The sequence below is a fragment of the Dermatophagoides farinae genome, chromosome 5 (genome assembly GCF_024713945.1).
Source record: "Dermatophagoides farinae isolate YC_2012a chromosome 5, ASM2471394v1, whole genome shotgun sequence".
Classification (NCBI taxonomy): Eukaryota; Metazoa; Arthropoda; class Arachnida; order Sarcoptiformes; family Pyroglyphidae; genus Dermatophagoides; species Dermatophagoides farinae.
In genome coordinates, this window is record NC_134681.1 from 576,584 (window position 1) to 601,143 (window position 24,560).

At 28.8% G+C, this 24,560-nt stretch overlaps 6 protein-coding genes across 7 annotated transcripts in view; 4 read left to right on the forward strand and 2 right to left on the reverse strand.

The window, feature by feature from the left end:
- The window catches only part of LOC124495524 (uncharacterized), a 32,795-nt gene extending 27,174 nt beyond the window's left edge, over window positions 1-5,621 (forward strand). The window contains exon 3 of the mRNA XM_075731397.1: window positions 47-5,621. Within this exon, the coding sequence (XP_075587512.1) occupies window positions 431-4,378 (3,948 nt within the window). The 5' untranslated portion in view covers window positions 47-430 and the 3' untranslated portion in view covers window positions 4,379-5,621. The remainder of the gene's footprint in view (window positions 1-46) is intronic.
- A 252-nt stretch (window positions 5,622-5,873) lies between these two features.
- LOC124500328 (uncharacterized) lies at window positions 5,874-6,587 on the reverse strand. The gene is made up of 2 exons (XM_047064392.2): window positions 6,292-6,587; window positions 5,874-6,094 (listed from the first exon to the last, which is right to left on the reverse strand). Exons 1-2 carry the CDS (start codon window positions 6,404-6,406, stop codon window positions 5,898-5,900), a joined length of 312 nt encoding a protein of 103 aa, XP_046920348.1. The 5' UTR covers window positions 6,407-6,587; the 3' UTR covers window positions 5,874-5,897.
- Window positions 6,588-7,787: 1,200 nt separating this feature from the next.
- On the forward strand, window positions 7,788-13,061 carry LOC124491493 (uncharacterized). The gene is made up of 3 exons (XM_075731486.1): window positions 7,788-8,515; window positions 8,647-9,153; window positions 9,241-13,061. The coding sequence occupies exons 2-3, from the start codon at window positions 8,900-8,902 to the stop codon at window positions 9,302-9,304; spliced, it is 318 nt and encodes a 105-aa protein (XP_075587601.1). The 5' UTR covers window positions 7,788-8,515; window positions 8,647-8,899; the 3' UTR covers window positions 9,305-13,061.
- LOC124499934 (uncharacterized) lies at window positions 9,446-11,673 on the reverse strand. The gene has a single exon (XM_047063931.2). The coding sequence runs from the start codon at window positions 11,671-11,673 to the stop codon at window positions 10,012-10,014; it is 1,662 nt and encodes a 553-aa protein (XP_046919887.2). The 3' UTR covers window positions 9,446-10,011.
- Window positions 13,062-15,682: 2,621 nt separating the features above from the next.
- Window positions 15,683-20,524, forward strand: LOC124499097 (methionine synthase reductase-like). Its single transcript, XM_075731544.1, is given in 8 exon segments — window positions 15,683-17,514; window positions 17,665-18,188; window positions 18,190-18,358; window positions 18,420-18,718; window positions 18,779-19,288; window positions 19,358-19,661; window positions 19,664-19,950; window positions 20,035-20,524. Coding segments are annotated over 8 exon segments (3,069 nt in total). The 5' UTR covers window positions 15,683-16,901; the 3' UTR covers window positions 20,398-20,524.
- A 1,713-nt stretch (window positions 20,525-22,237) lies between these two features.
- On the forward strand, window positions 22,238-24,389 carry LOC124499986 (chitinase). Of its 2 annotated transcripts, XM_047064000.2 has the most exons (3): window positions 22,238-23,098; window positions 23,595-23,975; window positions 24,060-24,389. In XM_047064000.2, the coding sequence occupies exons 1-3, from the start codon at window positions 22,407-22,409 to the stop codon at window positions 24,310-24,312; spliced, it is 1,326 nt and encodes a 441-aa protein (XP_046919956.2). In that variant the 5' UTR covers window positions 22,238-22,406; the 3' UTR covers window positions 24,313-24,389. The 2 variants fall into 2 exon arrangements, with proteins under 2 accessions (XP_046919956.2, XP_075587602.1); XM_075731487.1 differs by having other exon boundaries at window positions 23,595-24,389.
- Window positions 24,390-24,560: the final 171 nt, after the last annotated feature.

A 24,560-nucleotide genomic window follows, 5' to 3' on the forward strand; every position in this document is an offset into this window, starting at 1 on the left:
GTTTTTTTTTTGTTTTCCGTCGTTTTTTGCATTCAAATTCTTTTAGATTTTTCATCATCATCATCACCATCATCATCGACGCCAACAACACCGATACATGAATATCGGAAAAGTTCAACATTATTAAATACGACAAAAAATCGATCAATATTGATTAATACTGGAAATATGATCAATAGGTCAACATCGATTGGAAAATCATCGATTGATGATCTTGTTCAAACGAAATTAAAACCATCATCATCATCATCATCATCATCAACCACAACAATAACTGTAACAAAATCTGAACAAAAAAATTCAAAACCATTACGATCAATATCATCATCAACAATAAATAATCAAAATTATCGTATCAATGATTCAACAAGATCTACTACTGTTGATTTATCAACAAGAAAAACAAAAATGATAATTAATTCTAATAGTAATGATCAATCGTTATCAATATCAAAGAAACGATCATCATTATTGCAAACAACAACAACAACAACAACAATTGAATATTGATAAACAAAATAAATCAGTGATAAATAATATTGTTGGTCCATGCAATGATGATGATTATAATAGAATCAATAATGATAATGTTGATGATGATAATGATAATGATAATGTCCATCGATTAGTCATCGATGATGATGATCATCATATAGAAGAAAAACAAAAATGTGATATAAGCAATCGAGTCAAATCTAGTAAAATATTAATAATGACAGATGATGGCAATACTTATAATAATAACGGTGATATTGTTATTGATGTTGATAATGATAATAATGACGATGATAATGATGTTAAAGATATTGCATTGGAATCTGGTCACAATGTTGACAATACTGATATTGATAATAATAATGTTCGATCATCATCATCATCATCGAATGATAAAATTGAAACGAAAACAAGCCAAAATGTTGAACAATCTAAATCTAAAAAACATAATGATGATAATAATAATGAATTACAGATGAAACAATTGTTAAAATTTATCAAGAAATCTTCACCTGAAATGCTTTTCCTGTTGGATAAAAGTGCTCAACTAAGCTATCAGATGGCATTGTTTGAAAGAAAATTGGATTATTTGGAAAAAATTTTTATAAATAACAACAATACAAACAATAATAATAATAATAATAATAATTCGGATAATCCGGATGAAAATGATGATGATTCATTACTTTGGTCGAAAGTAATTAATCGTACACGTGCTTGGATTGCTGATTCACGTAAAAAGAATATTTTTCTTACGAATTATGAATTAAAACAATTGGCTATGAATAAAACATCGAAAGAAAAAATATTGGAAGAATGGAAAACATTGGTAGCTAAGAATAATAATGAACAAAAACCGTTGAAAATGTTTACCGCCGAAAATTCAATGAATGCTGCAATGAACACTACAAACAGTGTTATTGAATCGACCACGACGACGACGACAACGACAACTAATGAATTGTCATCATATACAAGTCTTTCATCTAAAGATGAGCTAATAATGTTACTCGATCAGATTGCTCAATTTTCATCAAATATTATTTCTAAATCACGTAAAAAACAATTGCATAATTCCAGTGAAAATAATATGAAACAAAATGACGAATATGATGATCTCAATGTTAGTGCAAGAGATGGCGCTACTGAATTTCATGGTGATAATAATGACGATTCATCAAATCAAAATCATACAATCAATTGTGAAAAACAACAAAATGCAAATCAATCAATGATGGAAGAGAATGATCCGAAATCATTTTTACATCGATTATTGATAAATAATCGTATAAGTAATAATGACTATGATGATAATGATGATGAATGTATACAGAAAAGAAAAAATGAACATTTATTGGAACGATTAAAACCAGATATATTGCAAGCATTAGTACAGATAATCAAAACCAATTCACTTCTAGTCCAAGTTCAACGTGAATTCGATATACTTATGTGTGCACATTTGAAATCTTTTAGTCGTTCGTTAAGTAAACAGCAACAACAACAACAACAAGTTACGCATCATCATGGTCATAATGATGTGAATCAAATTATAATGGGAACATCACCACCATTATTATCATCATTACCATTGTCTTTCAATGGTGGTTGTGAATATCAGCAACAACTATTGACGAAACGAATTAAATCCAATTCTTCGAATCAAAATAAATTACGGACAACGCAACAACAGCAGCAAATTTTTAATGTTAACAATAATAATAATGGCAATAAATCAATGGCGGCTAGTCATCCTGCTAGTTATAATTGCTGTATGAATAATATGAATCAAACATTGAATCCAAAATTATCGCAAACACAAACAAATCGTATGATGGTGGATGAATTAACACAATATGTTGGTGATTGTTGTATGGTCAATAAATTATCACAGAATAATAATTTCGTTTCCGATGGTGATTCTGGTGGTGAATTCACAGCTACAACCGTTACAAATGATTTCAATCAATGTGTCACCGATGATGAATTATCATCATTATTAAATCAGATTGCACTTTGTTCGCAGAAAATTATTGAACAAAGTGAAAATAGTACTGGTGGTGTCACAATCAATAATACTGCAAATAGTTCAAGCAATAATAGTACAAGCAGTAGTGGATGTTGTTGTAGTACTAGTATTGATGCAAAATGTTGTAGTATTTCCAATCATCATCATCAACAACAACAACAACCATCACAACCACTTCCGATGACACCATCTACATTGGCACTTCGATCCCAACATTATCGTCAAATTGGTAAAGATCCTATTTCACCATATATTGATCAAATGATGATAAATTCACAAGAAATAGGATTACCAGATAGATACTATTATATGAATCCAACTGGTTCAGTACAGAATCTTGCTCGTAATCATGCGAATTATCATTCGTCACCAATTCGTACATATGCAAATTCTATGTCTTTCAATAATCATCATCATCCTTTTCATCATCATCACAATCATTTATTGAATCATCATGATGAAAATATTTTAGATTCACAACAACCAATTTTTAATGAATCAATGAAAAAATTGAATAATTGTTATTCATCTCCATCATCGAAACGAATATTACATGAACAATATCTTGGTTGTCCATTGGAAGAACCATTGATTGATCGTGTTTCAAACAATATGACTGGATTCATGCTTGCATCATCCACATTCGATATGTTGTCACCACATCATGTTGATCATAATCCAAATTATATGGCTGCCAGACATCGTTCAAGTCTTGGCCAACATCAAAATCAATTTCATCATCTTGATCATCGACAATCGGTAGATGGTCAATGTTTAAATGATCCAATAAATGATTGTATCAATCCTACCAATGCATTTATATTTGATCCTAATGTTGATGTTGAAAGTTTTCTAATGGAAGTTGAAAAAGAATTGGATGAAAATCGTTTTACATCTGCACCACCATTTATGAATCCTGCAACTGATTTCGATAATGGAACACCAACACATCATAATAGGAATAATCATGTCTATAATGGTCGATCATCTCATCATCATCAACATTATAATCATCGTTGTTCATCTATGAATCGATCAACGAATCTACGAGATGAATGTTGTCAACGACGATCATCTACTACAGTACAACCACTAGCATCTTCATCACCGCTACACAGAAATGAACAATCAATTTCTAAATGTAGTCCTGGATCGTATCCATCACCTCTAGTCACCAATAATAATGCTACATCAACAATGCATACACCATTAATGAGTTCGATACATTCAGATCATCAACGTAATCATTTTAATCATAATAATAATAATGAAAATCATCATCATCATGTAGATTGTTCAAATGCACGATATTCAGATCATCAATCGTTGATATTAGCTGGTGGTAATTGGAAATTAAGCCAACGTAATTCCATCAATGATTTTGGCCGTTTCAATATATCGTTAGGTAATCTATCTAACAATAATAATAATAATCAATTGAATGGACATCAACAACATTTTTCATCAACAATGACATCAATGATGGCATCAAATGGATCGATACAACAGCAACCATCATCATCATCAGCAACAACAACAACAACAAACACAGCTATGATGACAGATCAAACAAAAATTTCTCATGATCTATTAGATAAATATCGAACACAAGTATCATATCGTGTTAATGAAGAAACTGATCGTCAATTGAAAGAAATTGATCAATGGCTTTATAAACATCTGGAACAGACTCAACAACAACAACAACAGCAATCACCGAATCGAACAAACATCAACAACAACAATAATAATAGCAGCCGTTTACATTTAAATCAAGATATTGGATCCATACGACAACAACAACAACAACAACAACAGCAAAAATCGACTACAACAGAAAGGCAACAAAAATAACAAAAGATACATTTTCATTAATTCGAAAATTCTGCAGTTGACATATTGTTCATTTATATTCTTGATTTCAAAACTTCAATTTCAATGGCTAGCAATCAACAAATTCACTCACACAAAATGCCAATTTTTTATCATTGTTTAAGTAAGGCATGAAAAAAATCAAGGACCAAATACAGATCATCAAATAATAATTTTAGACCAAAAAAAATCCATCCACTGTTGTTTGAAAAAAAAAATTCTTTTAAACGAATTTTGTTTGTTTGTTTTTTCTCTCTATATTCTTGTTACCATTGGGTCCAGATTTTTAGATCATTTTCATTCAGTTGGTGGTACATACACACACAATCACAATGCCTCTGATAATAATCGATTTATAGTTTTTTTTCCTTTCTATTTCATAGTATTTTGTCATCGTTAATGATTAAGCGAAACAACAAAACAAAAACAAAAAAAAATTTTAATTATAATTGCTGTCTGTGATTTACATTATTATTATTATTATTATTGAGAATATTATTTGATCGATCAATTCGATTCGAATAATGGATAATCAATGTCGAATGATTTTTTCTCTTTTTCTTTTCTCATTTTTTTTTGCATTGTTGAAAATATGTCTATTGTGCATTTGATTGATGAATGGTGATACAAAAATGAATCAAATCAAATTCTTTGATTCTTTGTTCATTTGTTCATCATTTGAAATTCAAAAAAAAACAATGATTGTATTATGCACCGCCTTGTAAATCAATTATAAGCATCATGTAAATCATTTGTTTTTCACGAATTTTGAAATACTTATTTCCTTTCAAACAAACATACAAACAAACAAACAAATAGAATGAAATCTTATTCCCTTTGCTCTCTACTGATTATAGCCTATTTTTATTGACTGAACATTTGTGTATGTAATAAACAACAAACAACAACAAACAACAACAACAACAACAACGACAACAAATTTAATGTCTGAATCAAATTTGTTTTTTTAAAATCAAGTGATACAAGCCAATTCCAATTTTAACATGAATTTTTCTTTTTTCCCCCGATGACACACACAATTGTATTATTTTTTTTTCTCTTTTTTTTGCTTGTTTTTTTCGCATTTTTTCTTGTCACAAAACACACACAAACACACACACAATTCATCATTTTTTTCCTTTCTCACTCATCAAATCAAAACATAAGATTCTATTTGTTTTTGATGATTTTTGTTTGATTATTAATAAATTAAATTTATCTTGAATTACACATGAATGTTGTGTTGTTTTTTTGTTGGATTTTATTTGTTTTTTTTTTTGATTGATTATGGTGAATTAAGGAAAAATAATGAACGATAATACAAAAGATAGATCGAAATAGAATTTATTTGAAATGTGAAGAAGAAAAAAAAAGAAAATCATGATGATGTTTGCTGATTGTTGTTTTTGGCTATGATTGTTGCAAAATAAGAAATGTATCGGATTCCAGGTGCATAAATGTGTGTGTTTGTGAGTGAGTGTTTTTGTTTTTTTTTTTTATTTTATTTAGGATGACCAGGTGCCTTCTGATATGCTGTATGCGGATAATTTGGCTGAACATGTACATTTCGTGGTGGTGGATATTCATCGGTTATATGATTTGCCGTATAATAACAAAAATATACGGTAACCATTAATGCCATTAGAACGGCCACCGCTCCTATTGTAATGCCAGCAATGGCTGCTGGACCTAATTCACCTGTTTTTTATGGCCCAAAAAAAAAACAAAAACAAAAACAAAAACAAAAAATAGAAGAAAAATTTAAATCATAAGAAATAATCATGAATATATTATAAATTAATGTAGAATAAAATTTTCAATATTTAATTGATGAATCAGAACCATTTCAATAGTTTTGTTTAGCTGATTGTCTATTGAAAATTTTGGAGACGAACCTCGTCGTTCACCATAACGATTTTGGCCAAAATCATATGCACCACCAATATATGCTTGGCCAAAAACCAGTTGAATTGCCGTTACAAATATGGCTAGATAAAAATATAATTTCATTGTGATTTTTAATTGATAATTTTTTTTTTCACGATTACAAACAAAAACGAATTTCGTATTGGCGAATTTTGAAAAATGGAATTTTTTTTTGTTTTTTTTTTAGATTACACTCTAAAAAGACACAAAAGACAAATGAACATAGAAAACAGGAAATTGCGTTGTATGATGCTTGTACACAAATACTAATAATATAACGGTACACTAAATAAAGCAAAAAAAAAAAAAAAAAAATTATTACTGCAATAATCATTTACTGTAAGTTTTGTTCTGGTATATAAAAAAAACCTCACCTAGTAACCAAAGAAAAACAAAAATTATTTTTTTTTTCGATATTTCCGAAATGGTATATATAGACAACCAAATGTTACTATGGATTATAATGATCATTTATCAATTTTTTTTTTTTTTGATAAATATCACCATAGCATCCAACAACAACAACAACAACATTGCATCTATAGATTATTATCAATCATTGTCGATTCAACAGTTACTCACGATATCATCGACAACCATAATCAATTCAAAAAACAATACATTGAATCATAAAACCAAAAACAGAAACAAAAAGTATGAATCAAAACTTTTTTGTTATCGTATGAAAAAAACGAATTTTCAAGAAATCAGTCATTATCGAACCAAGTGGAAAAATAAAAATGAAAAATTCCATAAATTCATCTCAATCCATTCATAATTATTGTTTGTTTATCAGATTAGAATCTATGATTACACATCAATTTCTTTATTGTATTTTTTTTTACAAAGAATCATCATCAACTGTTGTTTTTGATCCAAAAATATGGCCACATTTTTTTTGGATCAAATAATTTGCTATTTTTGGTTTTTATTTGATAATAATTTCTCTCTCTCTCTCTCTCTCTCTCTCTCTCTCTCATGGCCATCTATTATTTTGTTGTATTATTATATCGAATCCAATAGATCATTTCAACAACGTTTATCACCATCAACTACTACTACTACTACTACTAGTAGTAGTTGATGGTACAATTACCGTTATCGTAATCATATATTTAAAAAAAATGAGAAAAAACGCAACTCAATAAATTCTTTTTTTTTTTGGATCAAATTTGTTTGTTTGTTTGTGTTTTTTTTATGCACACAGAAAAGAATTGAATACAAATTCATCATAAGAAAACAAAGCAAAAAATAAAAAAATTTTTTTTCATCGATAATAATTAAAAATAGACCTTGCATGCACACACACACACACACACACACACGCATTGACACTTGATTTTGTGCTATCCGATTAATATTGATGCGTTGCTTTGGATACGCAAGAATGATTTTTTTTTCTCATCCCATTTATTATTTTACCCGTATTGGAAATTTTTATTTGTAAACACCATCGACAAGAGAAAGAGAGAGAGAGAGAGAGAGAGAAATGTCGACCCGAATGATCTATTTTTAGGTTCCAAAATAATGAACACGCACATACATAAATTTTCATTTTGTTTTTTTTTGTTGAAAATTGAACAAACAAACAGAAAAAAAACCGAATAACTGATGAAATGATGGCTGATGAACCAGAAAAAAATGTGAATATTAAATGAAGCAAAGTAAAATCGAAAAAGACGAAAAACGAAAATGAAATGACGAAAGAAAAGTGTGAGGAAAATGGAGAAAAATAAAAATCTTTTCACCTGTCTATTAAATCATCTGCATCGTGTTCTTTTTTTTTTTGCTTTCAATTTCTCTAATCGTCCATTTTTAACATCGAAAATTTTTTTTTTCATGAATCCATTTTATTTTTAGAAGTTTTTCTTGGATCATTTATCAAAAAACGACTACAACAACAACAATAAATATACAAACAACAGGTGAGAGTGAAAATCGATCGGTGAAAAAAGAAAAAAAATTTTCCCATTCCCGAAATTAGAATGTCAATCGTCAATGATTTTTTATATGTAAAATAAAGAAAAAAAAGAGATCCTGGAAAAAAAGGGAAAGTTATTGACTCTTTATGAATATAGAGAGAGAGATCTCAGTATCGGACTCTTTCAGTTTCAACTGTTGTTTACATTCATTCAATCGAATAAGGTCATCTGGTCATCATTTTCAATTTTCAACGGTTACTGGTATAAATTGGTATGGTATTAAAGAAATGAAAGAGAAAGCAAGTGATGAAAAACCAAAAACCAAAAAAAAAAATATATGAACAAAGAAAAGAGAATAATACAATGGGCGTTTCTGTTTTTTTTTCATTTCACTAATTTCAGTTCTAGTCTTGTTGTTGATGATGATCCAAGATGATGACAACGGTTGTGTATACTACACTCTTAAATGAGCAAGTGTCCATGTACTCAGGTATTCAGTCCATTACGGTGGTCCAAATCCAATATCGACACCATTAAACCGTTGATCATTGCCGCTGTTTGTTATAATAATAATAATCGAATTTAAATTTTTAAATTTTTTTTTAATGTGTTTGTGTTGAGTGTAAAGGATCGAAAAAATTAATGAAACAACAAAATGTCTTCAAAGTTTTTGATTCAAACATATTTTAATCATCGATTCTTGATTGCACAACATAATTATCGTTCATTATGTATAATGATCGTTTATTGTATTCTATTAATCATATTATCATCATCAATGTTTATTGAACAAGCTGATGCATTTATATTTTGGAAAGCCAAAACAACAGCATGCGATATATGTGATGGTGTTGATACGTATTCCGGTCGTAATGTTATGTGCTGTTTTCTATCATCTAAATGTTGTGGGTAAGTTTTGTTTTGTTTTGTTTTTGTTTTTTTCTGGTGTGGGAGTATTTTTTTTTTGTTTAATTTCTTTCTCCACTTTTTATCTAGTTATAATAATATTGATGATCTCGAATCGGCCCGTATCAACATGACTACAGCAACAACAACGTGAATGTCAATTAGGAATATAGAATTTTGAATTCATCATAAAAATGACCAACACACAACACAACGAATGTTATCGTTTTTTGCCATTGAAAATTAGTTTTTTTCTCTACATTTTCTCTCAAAAATTAGTAAACAACTACGACAATTTAACTGATGATTAATTTATTATTCGAATTTAGTGGATTTTTCACTTGTTTATTGGTACTTTTTTTTTCACCTACTACGCAGGTGTATGCGTGAATTTTTTATTTGTTTGTTTCTGTTCACCCATTCATCATTTATAATGTATTTAAAAATTTTCGTACAATGGAAAAAAACATTGAAATAAAAATAAAAAATAATAGAATTTGATATCCAATTGGCGCACACACACATGCACACACAAGAATCGTATTTTCATTGCATTGCAAGAATTTTGAAAATTTTTAATTAAAAAAAAAAAATAAATAATCAAGTTACATACCCTAAATGTATTTTTTCCCGAAAACAAAAAAAGAAAAAAAAATTTTGTCCAAATAATCAAAAAAAAAAAAAAAAAAAAAAGAAACAGAAATAAAGAGATCCAGTATTGTTTTGTTTTTGATTAAATAATATTGATTGGTGTGTGTGTGTGTATGTGTACAAAGAATTTCGGTGTAATTGTCAAATGTTTTTTTTTCTGTTCAAAAAAACGATTCCCATTTCGATTCATAGCTGCATTTCAACATGTATTCATCTGGCCAATATCATTTTAGGTAATGTTTCTATTATTATTTTATCACCATCCATTATACTTTCTTGTGCATCAAGATCTTCATCTCTATCGACAACAGTGTTCATGTTGAATAAATTTTTTGAATATAATGTTGTTGTTTTTGTTTTTATTCTTTTATTATCATCACCATTATCATTATTATTATAATCATCATCTTCTTTTTCTGGTTGTCCATTTTTATCGACAATCAAATCTGTTGTCATTGTTGTTGGATCTGGATAATATTCATTGGTCATTATTGGTGGATTTAAATTTGGCATAAATTCCAATTGTTTTTGTATATTTGTTGGTAAATGCCAATGACGTCCACTTACTCCACGTGTACCGCCCAAAATGAAACTGGATAAACCAACCGGTAATTTGGTTTTATATTGCCATCGTTGATTATTTTGATGATGATTGAAGCTGTTTTTATTCGTTAATAATGTTGATGATGTAGTTTTTCTTGATTTACCACGATTTATGCTTGTAGCGGTATTTTCAGCTACATCATCATCATCATCACCATCATCTGACCTGCTGCTATATGGATTGATTGCTTCGTCTACAGTTGGATAACTACTTTTATCGATTTTATCAATGTTGATGTTGTTTTTAGCTACAACAATGTTGGTGTCATTGGCATTATTAACTTGTTTAACCGATGTAGTTGCCGATGCTTCCATTAATGGTAAATTATCAAAATCAGCACCATCAACTGGTATTAATGTTATTTTATTCTTGTCAAATTGTTCAATTCGATCAATTTGATTTGATTTCATTGTATTTAATTTCAAATCTTTTTCATTATTCAAACTAAAATCATACCATACTTCTTCAGGAATTTGATCAAATTTGTTCGGTTGTTGTTGTTGATAAATCAATGGTAATGGTGTGAAAAAACTAGCCAATGAACTTGGTTGTTGATAAATAATTGGTTGAAAATCTTTTGGTGGTAATACATAAACCGGATAAGTTTCCGATGATGCTAATGGCCGATTTATTGCCGAAGATGCTTCAGAAGTAATTTTACAGCGAACAGATTGAGCATTATTATCATTATCATTATCTTTGTTATTATTATTATCTTTAGTTGATAAAGTATCAATTCGTTTTTGAAACATATTCTGATTGATACCATATCGATGATTGTTTGCTGCTGTTGTTGTTGTAATATAATGTGCAAAGATTGGCATTGCAGCTGTAAAGGCAATTGGATAACGTTGTGAACTCCAACGTATTGTTGTGATCAATGGTGATGAATACACTGGAATGGCTGATGGCTGTATTGAAGTTGATGATGATGGTGATGATAATGACCGATAAGGAATTGGATAAATATTCTGATGTGCAATATACGGAATTAGAGCTGGCATCATAGATGTAGATGTAAAAGGTCGATATAATGATCCAATTGTTAATGAAGTAGTTGCAGGAGATGCTGGATTGCCATCATTGTTGATTTTAATATTTTCCAAGGACAATGATGATGATGATGATGATGATGATGATGATGAAGGCAATGATGATGACGAACGTTGTCGACGAACAATGGCAATATTTTTCACCATTTTTGTCGCATCTATCATCATAATTACCATTGACCAAAACAAGATGATATGAATGAACAATTTCTTCATTTTTTTTTTGTTTTGATTAAAATTTGCCGTAAAAATATTCAAAAAAAATTTCTTTTGTGTACTTTAAATTATTATATTATCTTGGTAGATTTGTCAAAATTGTTGAAATAAATGATGGTTAGTTATTTGATGTCTGGATATTAATAATGAAAATTATTTTCAAAATGAATAGGGTACATGGCAAAAAAAAACTGAATGAAGAGAAGATATTTTTCTTTCATACAAAATTTTCAAACAAGCAATCAAGCATGCTTGAATTGGAAAAAGATGAGAAATTCCAGATTCAAGTTTTTGCTATTGATGGATAGAAAGATAGCAAACAAACAAATAAAAAAAAATCAGTTTGTCGTTAATGTTGAACAACCACAACAACAACAACAACAAATCTTTAATTCAATTCAATTTTGTTTTATTTCCAAAGAAAAAAAAACAAATGAATTTTCGAATTTCAAATTGAAGATGGTAGCGGTGGTGGTGGCGGTAGTGGCGGTAGTGGTGGTGGTGTTGATGGTATGATGGTTTTTTCTTGTTGTTGTCGTCTTTGTCGTAATTACTATACACTGATAAATTTTTATGAAAGAATCGTTTTGGCCAAAAAAAAACAAAAAACAAAGAACAATTGTTTTTGTGTATGGTGATAAATGTTTTTTGAATTTTTTGTTTCTTGTTCTTTTCCCCTTATGAATAATAATAATAGTCAATTAAGATTCGATTTTGTCGTTTGCGTTTTTGTTTTTCTCTCTTTCTCTCTCTCTCTCTCTCTCTCTCTCTCTCTCTCTGTCGCTCGATCTCATAAATGGCGCCAAAAAAAAATAATGAAGAAGAAGAAAAAATGGCTACTTCAATGGAATATTCAATAATTTTAGCATGATCCAGAAATCAGTGAAGCAAAGACAACAAAAAAAATTTATTTCTTCAATAATTTTCCTCTGTCTCAGACAATGATGACGATGATGATGCTATTTTGTTGTTTTTATTCAGGATATTTATTTGTAGGTGTGTGGGTGTATGTGTGCAAACAAAAAAATGGATTGTGTTCAATGCGATATAATTGTTATTGTCGTGCTGTATTCACAATGAAGTGTCAAATACGATGATGATGATGCCAAGATAATTGATGTTTTTTTTGTTTGTTTGTTGGTGAAGGGAAAAAATTACAAAAAAAAGGAAATTAATTTCTCATATGTGCAAGTTTAAAAAACAAAAACAACGGGTAAAAAAATTTTTTTTCTGATACCTACAATTCTATTAAGTGATTGAATGAAACAAAAAAAAATGTTTAAAATTCAAAACACACACACACTGAAATGAAATGAAATTGAATTTGAAATGAACAAATGAAAAATTTTGTTGCTGAGTTTTTATACTCGCACACACACACACACACACACACACACAGAAAAAAAGATGTTAATAAGTTTGGTAAAAGGGTAACATCTTTGTTTTTGTTTTTTTTATTGTTTTTTACATTAAGTTGTTAATATATGTTGTATATATGTGATCAAGTTTTGATTGATGAGATTTATATTTTACAAAAAATATCAAAAATGAATGAATGAATGCTATATATATTGGCTGTTCGATGATCGATGTGTTTCATTCATTCATATATTTGATTAAACACCATATGGATTAAAATGATTTTTTTTTCTTAGCAGATGAAAAAAAAAGAATTCCACTATTTTTGGCATCAGAATGTTAAATCTTGATGATGATGATGATAAATTTACCAACTCACACACACACACCCAACATATGCAATCACATTCAAGATTTTTATCGATATTCACTGCTATTTGTTGTTGTTGTTGATCCAAACTTGATTGTCGACATTGTGTGTGTGTGTGTGTGTGTACGGCAATCATGATGGACGATGAATAGAAAAAAGGTCTGGGTTTTTTCTTCTTATTTTCTATTTTTTTTTTCACAAGAAAATTTTTTCTTTTCGGCGTCTTTATTTCTGTATGATATTTGTTGTTGTCCGAGAAAAAAAAACCGAAAAAAAAATTTTCATCCAACTCAGAATGAACTCTCATCGTATCGACCAGAAAGTTCAAAATCTCCTCTTTTTGTTTGGACATGATAATGTACACACACACACAAACAGACATTACCACATTCAATCGATTCTTAATGCATATTTATGATCAAAATGATTGACCGTTCGATGACCGTTTGTTCATTTTTTTACATTTTGATTGTGATTTCTGTTATTTTATTCTATTCGGTTTTTTTGACCTTTTATCAAAATCATGAACAAGCAGCCATCAAATGTCCATCATCATCAACAACAATCATATAATTGGAGAAAAAAAAAGATAATGACCATTGGAGAAATAAATTCAAAATCAATTTATTCATGATTTTTGTATTATATATGAACAACAAGTTTGTTCTTGCTTCTTTCTTCCTTTTTGTTTTCTCTATACTCATGAAGGGTAATAATCCTATATATTTTATATTTTCAACAATATTCAATGTTCGTGTAATCGAAAATTGAACAGAAAAATTGATTTCATAATTTGAAATTGCAAATTTTCAAATTTTTTTTTTGAACAGATTCAACAGTGTTCAATAAACTATTTTTCGATCTGAATCATCATCATCATCATTATTATTATTGGGAAAGAGAAAAAAAAAGAATGAAAAGCCGATAATTATTAATGTCAAAATTTAATGTTGAAACTTAATATACCAATATATTTGTATTGATTGTTGTTTAGTGTTTTTTTGGCATTACTTTTTTTTACATCGGATTAATCCATTTTTGTTGTTGTTACTTTTATTATGTTATAATAATAAACTTATTTATAGCAAAAAGAAATTTTGAAAACAGCGGGTTACACACGAGATATTTTGGTAACAAGAGAGCCAAAAAAAAAATTAACGAAATTCTAATCAATCAAATAAAAATTAGAAACAAAAATCTCATACAATAGGGTTAGGGTAAAGAATTTGTTAAAATTCATATCCACCATCAATCTATGACACAATATTCATCTATCCACCCACACCCACACACACACACACACACAACCAATAAATTCAAAATTCTTAAAAATCAATCAATATCCAATGAGAATCCTTAGAGAATAAATTGTACAAATGTTTGACTTTTTGTATGAATTAAAAATGCTGATGAAATCGTTGCCAGGATTCATTCATATGTGTGGCGCTACTGTTCCATTTGTTTGTATATATACCGTGTATTTTTTCATTCAATGATGTTGAGCACAATGCGAACGTAGGTTGTTGTTGTTGTTGTTGTTATCAAAAAAAAAGAAAAAGATTTCTATGTAAATTTCGAAAATTACTTCATTTTCATCATCACCAATATGTTAGAATGAAATTATTCCTATTTTTTTTTTACATGAATAAAATTCATTCAAAATTCGGATCAAATCACATGAAATCCTCAAGAGAAATTTCAAAAGCAATGGGCAACACAACATTCGACATGTGATTGAATATTGAAAAAAAAAAAAAGAAAAATCAATTTCAATCAATTGAATAATTCATGAAAAAATCAATTATAAATTATTCTAAATACAAATATCCATCCATCCATCCATTCAAATAAATCATATTTCAAATGCAGATTTTATAAACAATTTTTTTCTTGGAGAGAAATTCAATTTTTTTCATCATCATCATCATCATAGGCACCATTTTCTTCAACCAAAAAAAAAAACAAAAAAAAATCATGTGATGTTGACGAATGAAAGGAATCACTACAAATGAGTCATACTCATTTTTTTACATATTATTTTCAAGTGATGATGTGAGAGTAAAATTGAAAATTTGCCTGTCTACATGCTTATTTTATACAATTTTAGCCATTTGTTGAAGTTGTCATATATAATAAAGAACTCTTGAGTGCAGCATTGATGGTTGCGAAATCCATTGCTTGTAAGCATATATGTAAGCATACACATGAGTAGTATATATCCAGAATGATCATGCGTTTTTTTTTTATTCAACGCGCCTGTGTATGAGTTGTTTGTGTGTGTGTGTGTGTGTGTATGTTTATTGTGCATGGTGAGCTAACAATTTTTTTTCCCTATGCATCCATTACAATTTCAATCGATAAGCCACACTTTTGTGAATAGAATCGATTCGATTCATATTCTAGAATCCGATATCAGGATTCTATAGTATTCGACAATTTGAAATTTAACTTCAATTCTGTGATTCATTCATCAAGTCGATCAACAATTTGTTTGTTTGTTTGTTTTTTTCATCGATTCTTGTATTTGTGTGTGTGTGTTATTGAATACATGCGCTTTATTCTTCTGAATGAATTTGAATAATTTCTTTTTCTTTGAATTTGTTTTCCTGTTTTATTTTTTCTTGTTCTAAATACTCTATAAAAAAAAATTTTTTTATCACTTGTTGATCGGTCGAGAAATTGAATGCCCAATTATGATGATGTAATCAATCGATTCATTTCATTCACTATATATATATATATATATGTTCAGCATTGTATCGTTTGATAAATGTCATTTCTTCAAAACAATCAATTTGTACATCTTTTTTTTTGTTACTATTCATCATCCATCAAACAAGAGACCGAATTCATCAATGATTTGATTGTGATATCAACATTTTTTTTTGGGTTTCCATTATTATTATCAATTTTATGGTGATTGATAATCTTCAACTTTTCATATCAAATAATAACATTCAATCAATCATGAAAATCTTGTTGCTGAAAATGAAGAAAAAAATGAAATTTTTTTCAAACAAAATCCATGTCCCCTTGAAATAAATAACAAATCGTCGAATAAATAAATAAAAAGTAAAGTCGACAATCTTATCAAAAGCAAGAAAAAAAAAGTTTTTCTATTGCTTTCAATCTATATACATATATACAATATAATAGTTTGGCTATCCGCTTTTCATTTGCAAAAAAATTATATAAATTCTAAATTTGATCATCTTTTTTTTCCCAATTTTTTGTTTCTGGTTTGCTTACGGCAATTATATATATCGCTATTTTATTATTATTATTATAACATATCACATTGTGCACGATTAATCTTTCGTTTAGCATTTTTTTGTTTGTTTGTTTGTTTGTTTGAATTCGGTTTTCCCTGACACATCTTATTTATTTTGTTTTGTTTTGTTTTTTTTTATTATTATCTCTATTCCACGCACATTATTTTGTCCATTTTTGTTTCCACTATTCATTCATCAATTTTGAAATTTTTTTTTTGTCCTGAATTATGTCATCCAGTGTATTGAACAACAATGAAAACGGCAACGACCGAATTGATAATGATACAATTGATGATGATAAAATAAATTTGAATAAAATACGAATTTTATATGCATCACAAACTGGCCAAGCAGAAAGTATTTCACAGCTCATTTATGATCAATTACGTGATTCAATTGTTCAATCCGATATTGTTTCCAAGTGGCCAGATTTTGATTTATGCAATTATCTAAAACGTTTTTGTGTTAGTGATTATGATAAATTGACTACTGATTTTTGGAAAACAATTAATAATAATAATAATAATAATAATAGCAACAAAATAACAACAACAAAATCATCATCATCAAATTCTTGTTCTGTGTGTCATACTAATAATAAAAAAAATTTATTAATTATTGTCGCATCGACCACTGGACAAGGTGATCCACCCGATAAGGCAACAAAATTCTTTCGATGGCTACGACGTTTAAAACGAGAAAACAAGCAAACAGAATTCAAACATTTAACATATGCATTGTTGGGCCTTGGCGATACAAACTACGATAATTTTGCCAATTTTTCTAAACAATTGAACAAATTTTTCAAAGAATTAGGAGCAATACCATATATTGAACCAGGTTCGTTTGTCACGATCATCATCATCAAGGATTATCATCGATTCTATATAATTGATTGATTTTGAAAATAATAATACAATTGACATTTTTGTCTTTTTTTCTCTCTCTCTCTCTCTCTCTCTTTTGATCTTTATTTGTTTTCATCAATAGCTTTCGCTGATGATGCAGTCGGATTGGAATTAGTCACTGAGCCATTCATTGAAAAATTGATTGCCACAATTGTGCAACATTTGGAGAAATCAAATGTGGCGAAAAACCCTTGCTGTTGCCATTTAAACGATACAAATAACGACAATCTACATAGTAAATGTGAAAAGGATCATCATTCTGAATCATTGATGATTAAATCAACAGATGCAATAGACAACAACATCATAATCGAATCAGTTACTGTCGTGAACGAATCCAACAAAAATATTAATTCAACTACATCGGTGGACAATTCATTTATCAATGTTAGTGATATTGAAAAAGCAATCAACATTAATACAGATATAATGAACATAAATCGGCCAGTAGTATCATCATGTATATCATTGACCAGTTCTGACAAATGTAACCTTAGTGATATTTGCCGACAATTGGTCGAACCATCTGCTCGATTGGAATCGATTGTCGATATTGAACAATTGAATCTTCCAAAAATTCCACTATCGTCATCATCATCAAAGGAAAGGTAAATCGTATAGTAGTTTTATTTATAGTCAAAAAAATCTTGGACAACTTCCATTCTATTCTTATGATAAAACATCAACAATTTCTATGAAAAATTTTCTCACTAATAAACTCAATAATGCGGATAGCACTTTGAATATTGGACAGGTTAGCCTGTCGAAAATTCTTTGTAAGTAATAAAATGTTATTTGTTCATTTGTTTGTTAATAATTTTTTTTCCATTTCTTTAGTTAATGATAATTTACCGTCGACAACTTGTTGCCATCGACGAAAAACTCTACTTGAATGTGATGTTGAATATGAATTATTCCAACCATATAAACAGAATGATTGGTTTGTTCCTGGTGATTCATTCGGATTCTATAGTGCAAATTTATTGATTGATGTATATCAAGTGATACGATCAATCAAAGTTAAATGTTCTGTTTATGGTGATAATGATGATGATGATGATGATGATGATTCGATTCTGCTTTGGGATTATTTTAAGAGTAATAGAAAACAAGTTTTTGTCGTATTGAATGATCAGGTAAACATGAAAAATGAATGAACTAATATTTTATTATCTTATCTTGTTTTTTTGATACAGAATACTATTGTTGAATTATTACCATATCTATTTTATGGTGTTGATCTTCGTACGATACCAAAAAAAGCTACATTATGCCATTTGGCTCAATATACAACCGATGAACAACAAAGGCGACGATTATTAGAGTTGAGTAGTAGACAAGGAAATCTTGAATATCAAAAATTGATACTTGGCCAAAGCATTACTATTTGTGATATATTACGTTTATTTGACACTTGTCATCCACCTATTGATGTACTTTTTGCTCATTTAATCACGGCAAAGCCTCGTTATTTTAGTGCATCAAATGTGCCACGAATTATACAACGAAATCTTGATTCTAGTCGTAATAATAACCATGATGATGATGGTGATAATAATGATGATGATAATCCATCTTCAACATTGATTGATCCATTTTATAAATGTAAATTTAAAATCATGTTTTCCGTTTCTACCAATTTTTCTCATACATTTATGCGAACATCTGAAAATTTACTAGGCTTGTTTTCTGGAAAATTTTTTCGCGTAAGTTTCTGTTTAATTTTTTGAAAAGTTAAAATGTTTTTTTTTCATTATAATTTTTTCGTTTTATAGCATTACGATTTTTTACCTAAAAATTTTCAAGTCAATATTACGTGTTCAAATGTTTGGAAAACAATCGAATTAATACACGAAAATGTTTTAAATGGCAATATATTCGATAATCAAGATGTTACCTTATATCAATCTATGTCATTTCCTGTTTATTTATTTCAAAGACCCAATAAAACATTTCGTATGATACCACGTGAATTATCATTGAAAAGACCATTGATTTTAATAGCTACCGGTACTGGTGTAACACCATTCATGGCCTATCTCGAATTATTAAAAGATATTTTATCTGTGTATAAAAAAGAAAACAATGTCAATATAATAATAATAATCATCATGATCATGATAATGATCACTTAACCGATAAATTGATCACTATTAAAGATAATTCACGATTATTACATGAAACTTTTTTCATATTTGGTTGCCGCCATCCTTATCAAGATTTTGCTTATTCTGATCATATAATTTCATTGTATAAAGATCAACCATCAATAATAAATCATCTATGTCTATGTTTTAGTCGAGCAAATTGTTTGGATTTATTGAAATTTGAAATTGAATCTCAAATTAATCTTTGTTGTATGGCAAAAATAAATAATGATAATGATAATGAGAAGAATATTGTTTCAACACAATCAAGTTCAACAAGTGTTGAACAACATTACAACAACTACTATAATGGACAAGAGCAACAACAAAAATTGCAAAATGAAACTGATTCACAGCCAAATATTATTAAACATGTTGATGAATTAATACGAATACATGGTGAAGAATTGACAGATTTGATTATTAATCATGGTGCCATTATTTATATTTGTGGTAATTGGAAATTGATCACACAAGATATTAAACAAGCATTCTGTGACATTCTTAATCGATATCATTTTGATTTAAATGTAAATCAAATTGGCAAAGATGATGATAAATTATCCAATAATTATTCATCAAAAACAATGAAACAAACAAATGAAGCAATGAAATATTTAAAACAATTACAACAGAATGGACGATTCGTACAGGATATATGGACCTGAATAAGGTGAATTTTCATGGCTAAGAATAAGTTATAGTTATCTTGAAAAAAATCTTATGTTCTTCGATAATCTAAAAAAAAATTGAATGGCCTTGATCACAATAGTAATGATATTAAACATATTTTTTTCTATATATCATTCTGTTTCATTGCAACAATGAATTTCAATGAAAAAAAAAATAAATACAATATCGTAATCGATTGTTATTGTCGCTGATTACCGTTGTTTATAAATGATTCGAATAAAATTTGAATTGAATAATTTGATCGAAAATTTTCTTTTTTTTTCTACATTTTATTTTCTATAACGAATAAAAAACAATTCATTCATTCGAAATTATTGTAAATGGTATCCGAATAGCCGAAAAAAAAATTCCCATCATCATGATCGTGTGAATTGAAGTGAAGCATTATAAAATAGAAAATCAAATTGAATTGAATTGATTATTATGTAGTTCAATCCAAAATACTGGAGCAAGAACTAAAAACAATCTTTTTTTTAAAAAAGAAAAACTGTGATAATGATAAGATTAATGGGGGAAAAAAAATTTCCAATTAAATACTATCGATCGATGATCCTAAAAAATTAATCTAAATCTAAAACTGATCAAAAAAAAAAAAAAAAAAAAAAAAAAACCCACACACTCACACACACTAAACACCATCTAGTGTCAAGTTTGTTCAATTCTTATTTTTATTGATTGATTAATTGATCGAGATATATAATGATGATATTACATTGCAATCTGTATGTTCAATTCACTGCGTAATACAATTGCAAAAAAAAAATAATAACGCATGAAGCAACAGGTTATTAAAGCAAAGCATTTTTTTTGGACCACGCCAAATGATGGCCAACAACAATAAAAAAAAATTATAGATTAATCTGGTAAGAATTTTTTTTTTTGTTGTTGTTGTAAACACACACACACACGAACAATGAAATTTACTAGAAATTTAATGGTAATTATGAACAATAAACAAAACAAAAAAAAACTATGACAATGGAAAACATTTTTTAAGAATAATGATGACCATGAAGGATGTTTGTTTCCCTCATGGATCACATAATGTTGGATTACATTCCAACAAACAATCATCAATCCATCTTTGCGTCCGTTTTTTTTCTTGTTGAATGGCATCTAATCTAAAATAACAATGTTGATGATGATAATGATAATAATTTTGAAATAAATTCAATGATAAAAAAGATTAGCCATTTAAAAAAAAAAATCCTGGATCATCTTCATTGACATCTCGTGAAACAGGAGGACATGGATTTAGATGTGGCGTAGTTTTTTTTCTGGATCTTTTATTATTATTATTATTATTATTATTGATTTATAGATTTATTGATTTTTTTTCTTCTCAAAACGTGTGACGTTGGAATTAAATAACATTGTTACCTTGTTTGATTAATCAATATAATGGATAGAAAACAAAAAAAAAATTTATGAATAGGAATATATCACTGCCATCGGCATTATTGTTTTTTTTATTGTTGTTGTTGTTGTTGTTGTGATTATCATAATCCAGTCAAGTTAATGTGCTGATGCTAGGTCATATAGAATCCTGATTGAATATATCATTATTATATATTCATAATATAATACACACACATACACACTAAGAGCAATGAAAAATCATCAATCAAGGATTATCGACATATTGTTGTTGAAATTGTTGTTAATTCCTTTTTATCTTATTATCAGGATTATTGGATATATATATATTTTTCTTTTTGTCACTCTTTATCACATCAAGATTTATAGCAGACAAGATTAATGTTTCAATTGCATTTTGAATTGATATAAAAATCAGTTCAAAAAAAAATTTGAACATTATCATTTTATTATGATGTAAATTATGCAATCGGATCATTATTGAAAATTTATCGTCATTTTTTTCTTTGTGTTCCAATTCAAAGTTTACTTTTTTTTTAAAATAGTAATTGAAACATTAAAATCAATGTTAATTTGTTTTTTTCCACAATTATCTATTATCGTGTGAATGAAAATGATGAAGTTGGCAAAAAATAATAATGATTATCGTTGTCGTTTGGCCACCATCACCAGCAATATGACCGTTATAATGATGATTTTTTTCATTGTTTTTATCAACGATTCAAATATCGTAATGGCAAATGAAATTCAATCAGCACCGTATTATATGCCATTTGATGAAGCACAAAATATTGATGATATATTGGCAAATTCAAGTCTTAAACATTTTATTCTTGCATTCATATTGGCACCAAACGATAGTCATGATTGTATACCAGCATGGAATGGCCTACGCAATCGTTTAGTTACTGAAGATACATTTATTGCTGAAATTATTGATAAAATCCGTGGCGCAGGTGGCGATGTTTCCATTTCATTTGGCGGTGCATTTGGCACGGAATTGGGCCATGCTTGCCAAACGGCTGCACAATTGGCTGCTGCCTATCAATTAGTTATCGATAAATATAAGCTGACACATATTGATTTGGATATCGAAGGTGATAGCTTAGGTGCTGTTGTTGATGAACGACGTCGTTTTGATGCAATCAGAATATTGAAAAATAATGCTAGACAAAATGGTAAAAAATTATATGTTTCATTGACATTGCCGACAACAGTGGTCGGAATCAATGATGCTGGCAGAGAGGAAATCAAATTGGCCATTGAACGTCAAGCCGAAATTGACCTTTACAGTCTAATGTAAGTTTTTTTTGCGTTTATTTTTTTTTCTATTCACTTATATCACCATTCACTATTATGCGTGTGTGTGTGTGTGTGTGTGTTTTAAACTTTTACTGAAATGATGACTGACTTACTGACTAAGTTACTGAATACTGTTGCATTTGTTCCAAAAATTTTCAAGAAATCAAACAAATGAATTGAAATGAATGAAACGATGTCGCCAAAACAGAATGAAAATAAAAATTATGATCTCACCTTGATTTTTCTTTTCTTTTGTTATATTTCACTATGGCTATAATGGTACGGCCATTGACCAATGGCCATCTCATTGTCATTATCATCATGATGATCGTTTCATCTCATCATCTATTCATTTTCACAATGTTTCCATTCCCCGTTATCTTTGTTATTTGTGTGTGTGTGTGTGTGTATTTGTTTATGTCCTGTTATTATCCATTCCTCTTTTTTTTTATTTTTCTCCCTTATTTTACATTTTCATTGTTTCAATTCACAGGGCATTTGACTTTGGAGCAATGGCCAACAATATGGTTCATACGGTAATCACTGTCATGGAAGCATTCCATCAACAGATCAAATCTATTCACACGGATTGGTCAGATCAAAAAGTATATGAACATACAGGAATGATATTAATGAATGGCCATACAGATCAACCAAGTGAATTGTTCTCACAGCAAACATTTGAAGAACTTATTCAATATGCATCAACACATGGATTATCACGAGTTTCATTTTGGGCTATAAACCGTGATCGTCCTTGTCCTCCAGATCGTCAACATGGCTGGGCTGCCAGTTTCTGTAGCTGTATTGATCAACAAGCATATGATTTTTCTCGAATTTTATCAAAATTTAAATCACAGGAAATTATTACAACATCAGTAACAACAACAACAACATCAACAACAACCAAAATACCACAAACAACAACAGAAAAACATCATACCGAATCACGGCCAACAACAACAACAACATCAACAACCGAAATACCTCTAACAACAACGCAAAAACATCAACAGCCAACAACAACAACAACTCATCGTCCAGATAATGATGATGTGGATTGTTCCAAAGTTCCTGGAGGTGAAGGAATTTTTCCTTGCAAAAATGATATTCATCATTTTATTGAATGTTCTAATGGTATCAAATATATTTTTTCATGTCCGGAAAATACTAAATTTGATCCAAAATTATTAAAATGTGTTTGGGAATAATAATTTGTTTTCCATTTTATAGACAAAATGAAAAATTTTCGTAAAAAAAATAAAAATAATTTGATTTGATTGTTTTACATTCTTATTATATTATGATTATTATATCAAAAAATTCATAATGTTTTTTTTCTATGGTTTTGTTTTGATAATTATTAAAATTTGTCACGATCAAATTGATTGACAACACACACACAAACACACACACCTGACACTACCATTATCATATAAGGTGGAGTCTTTGAATACGA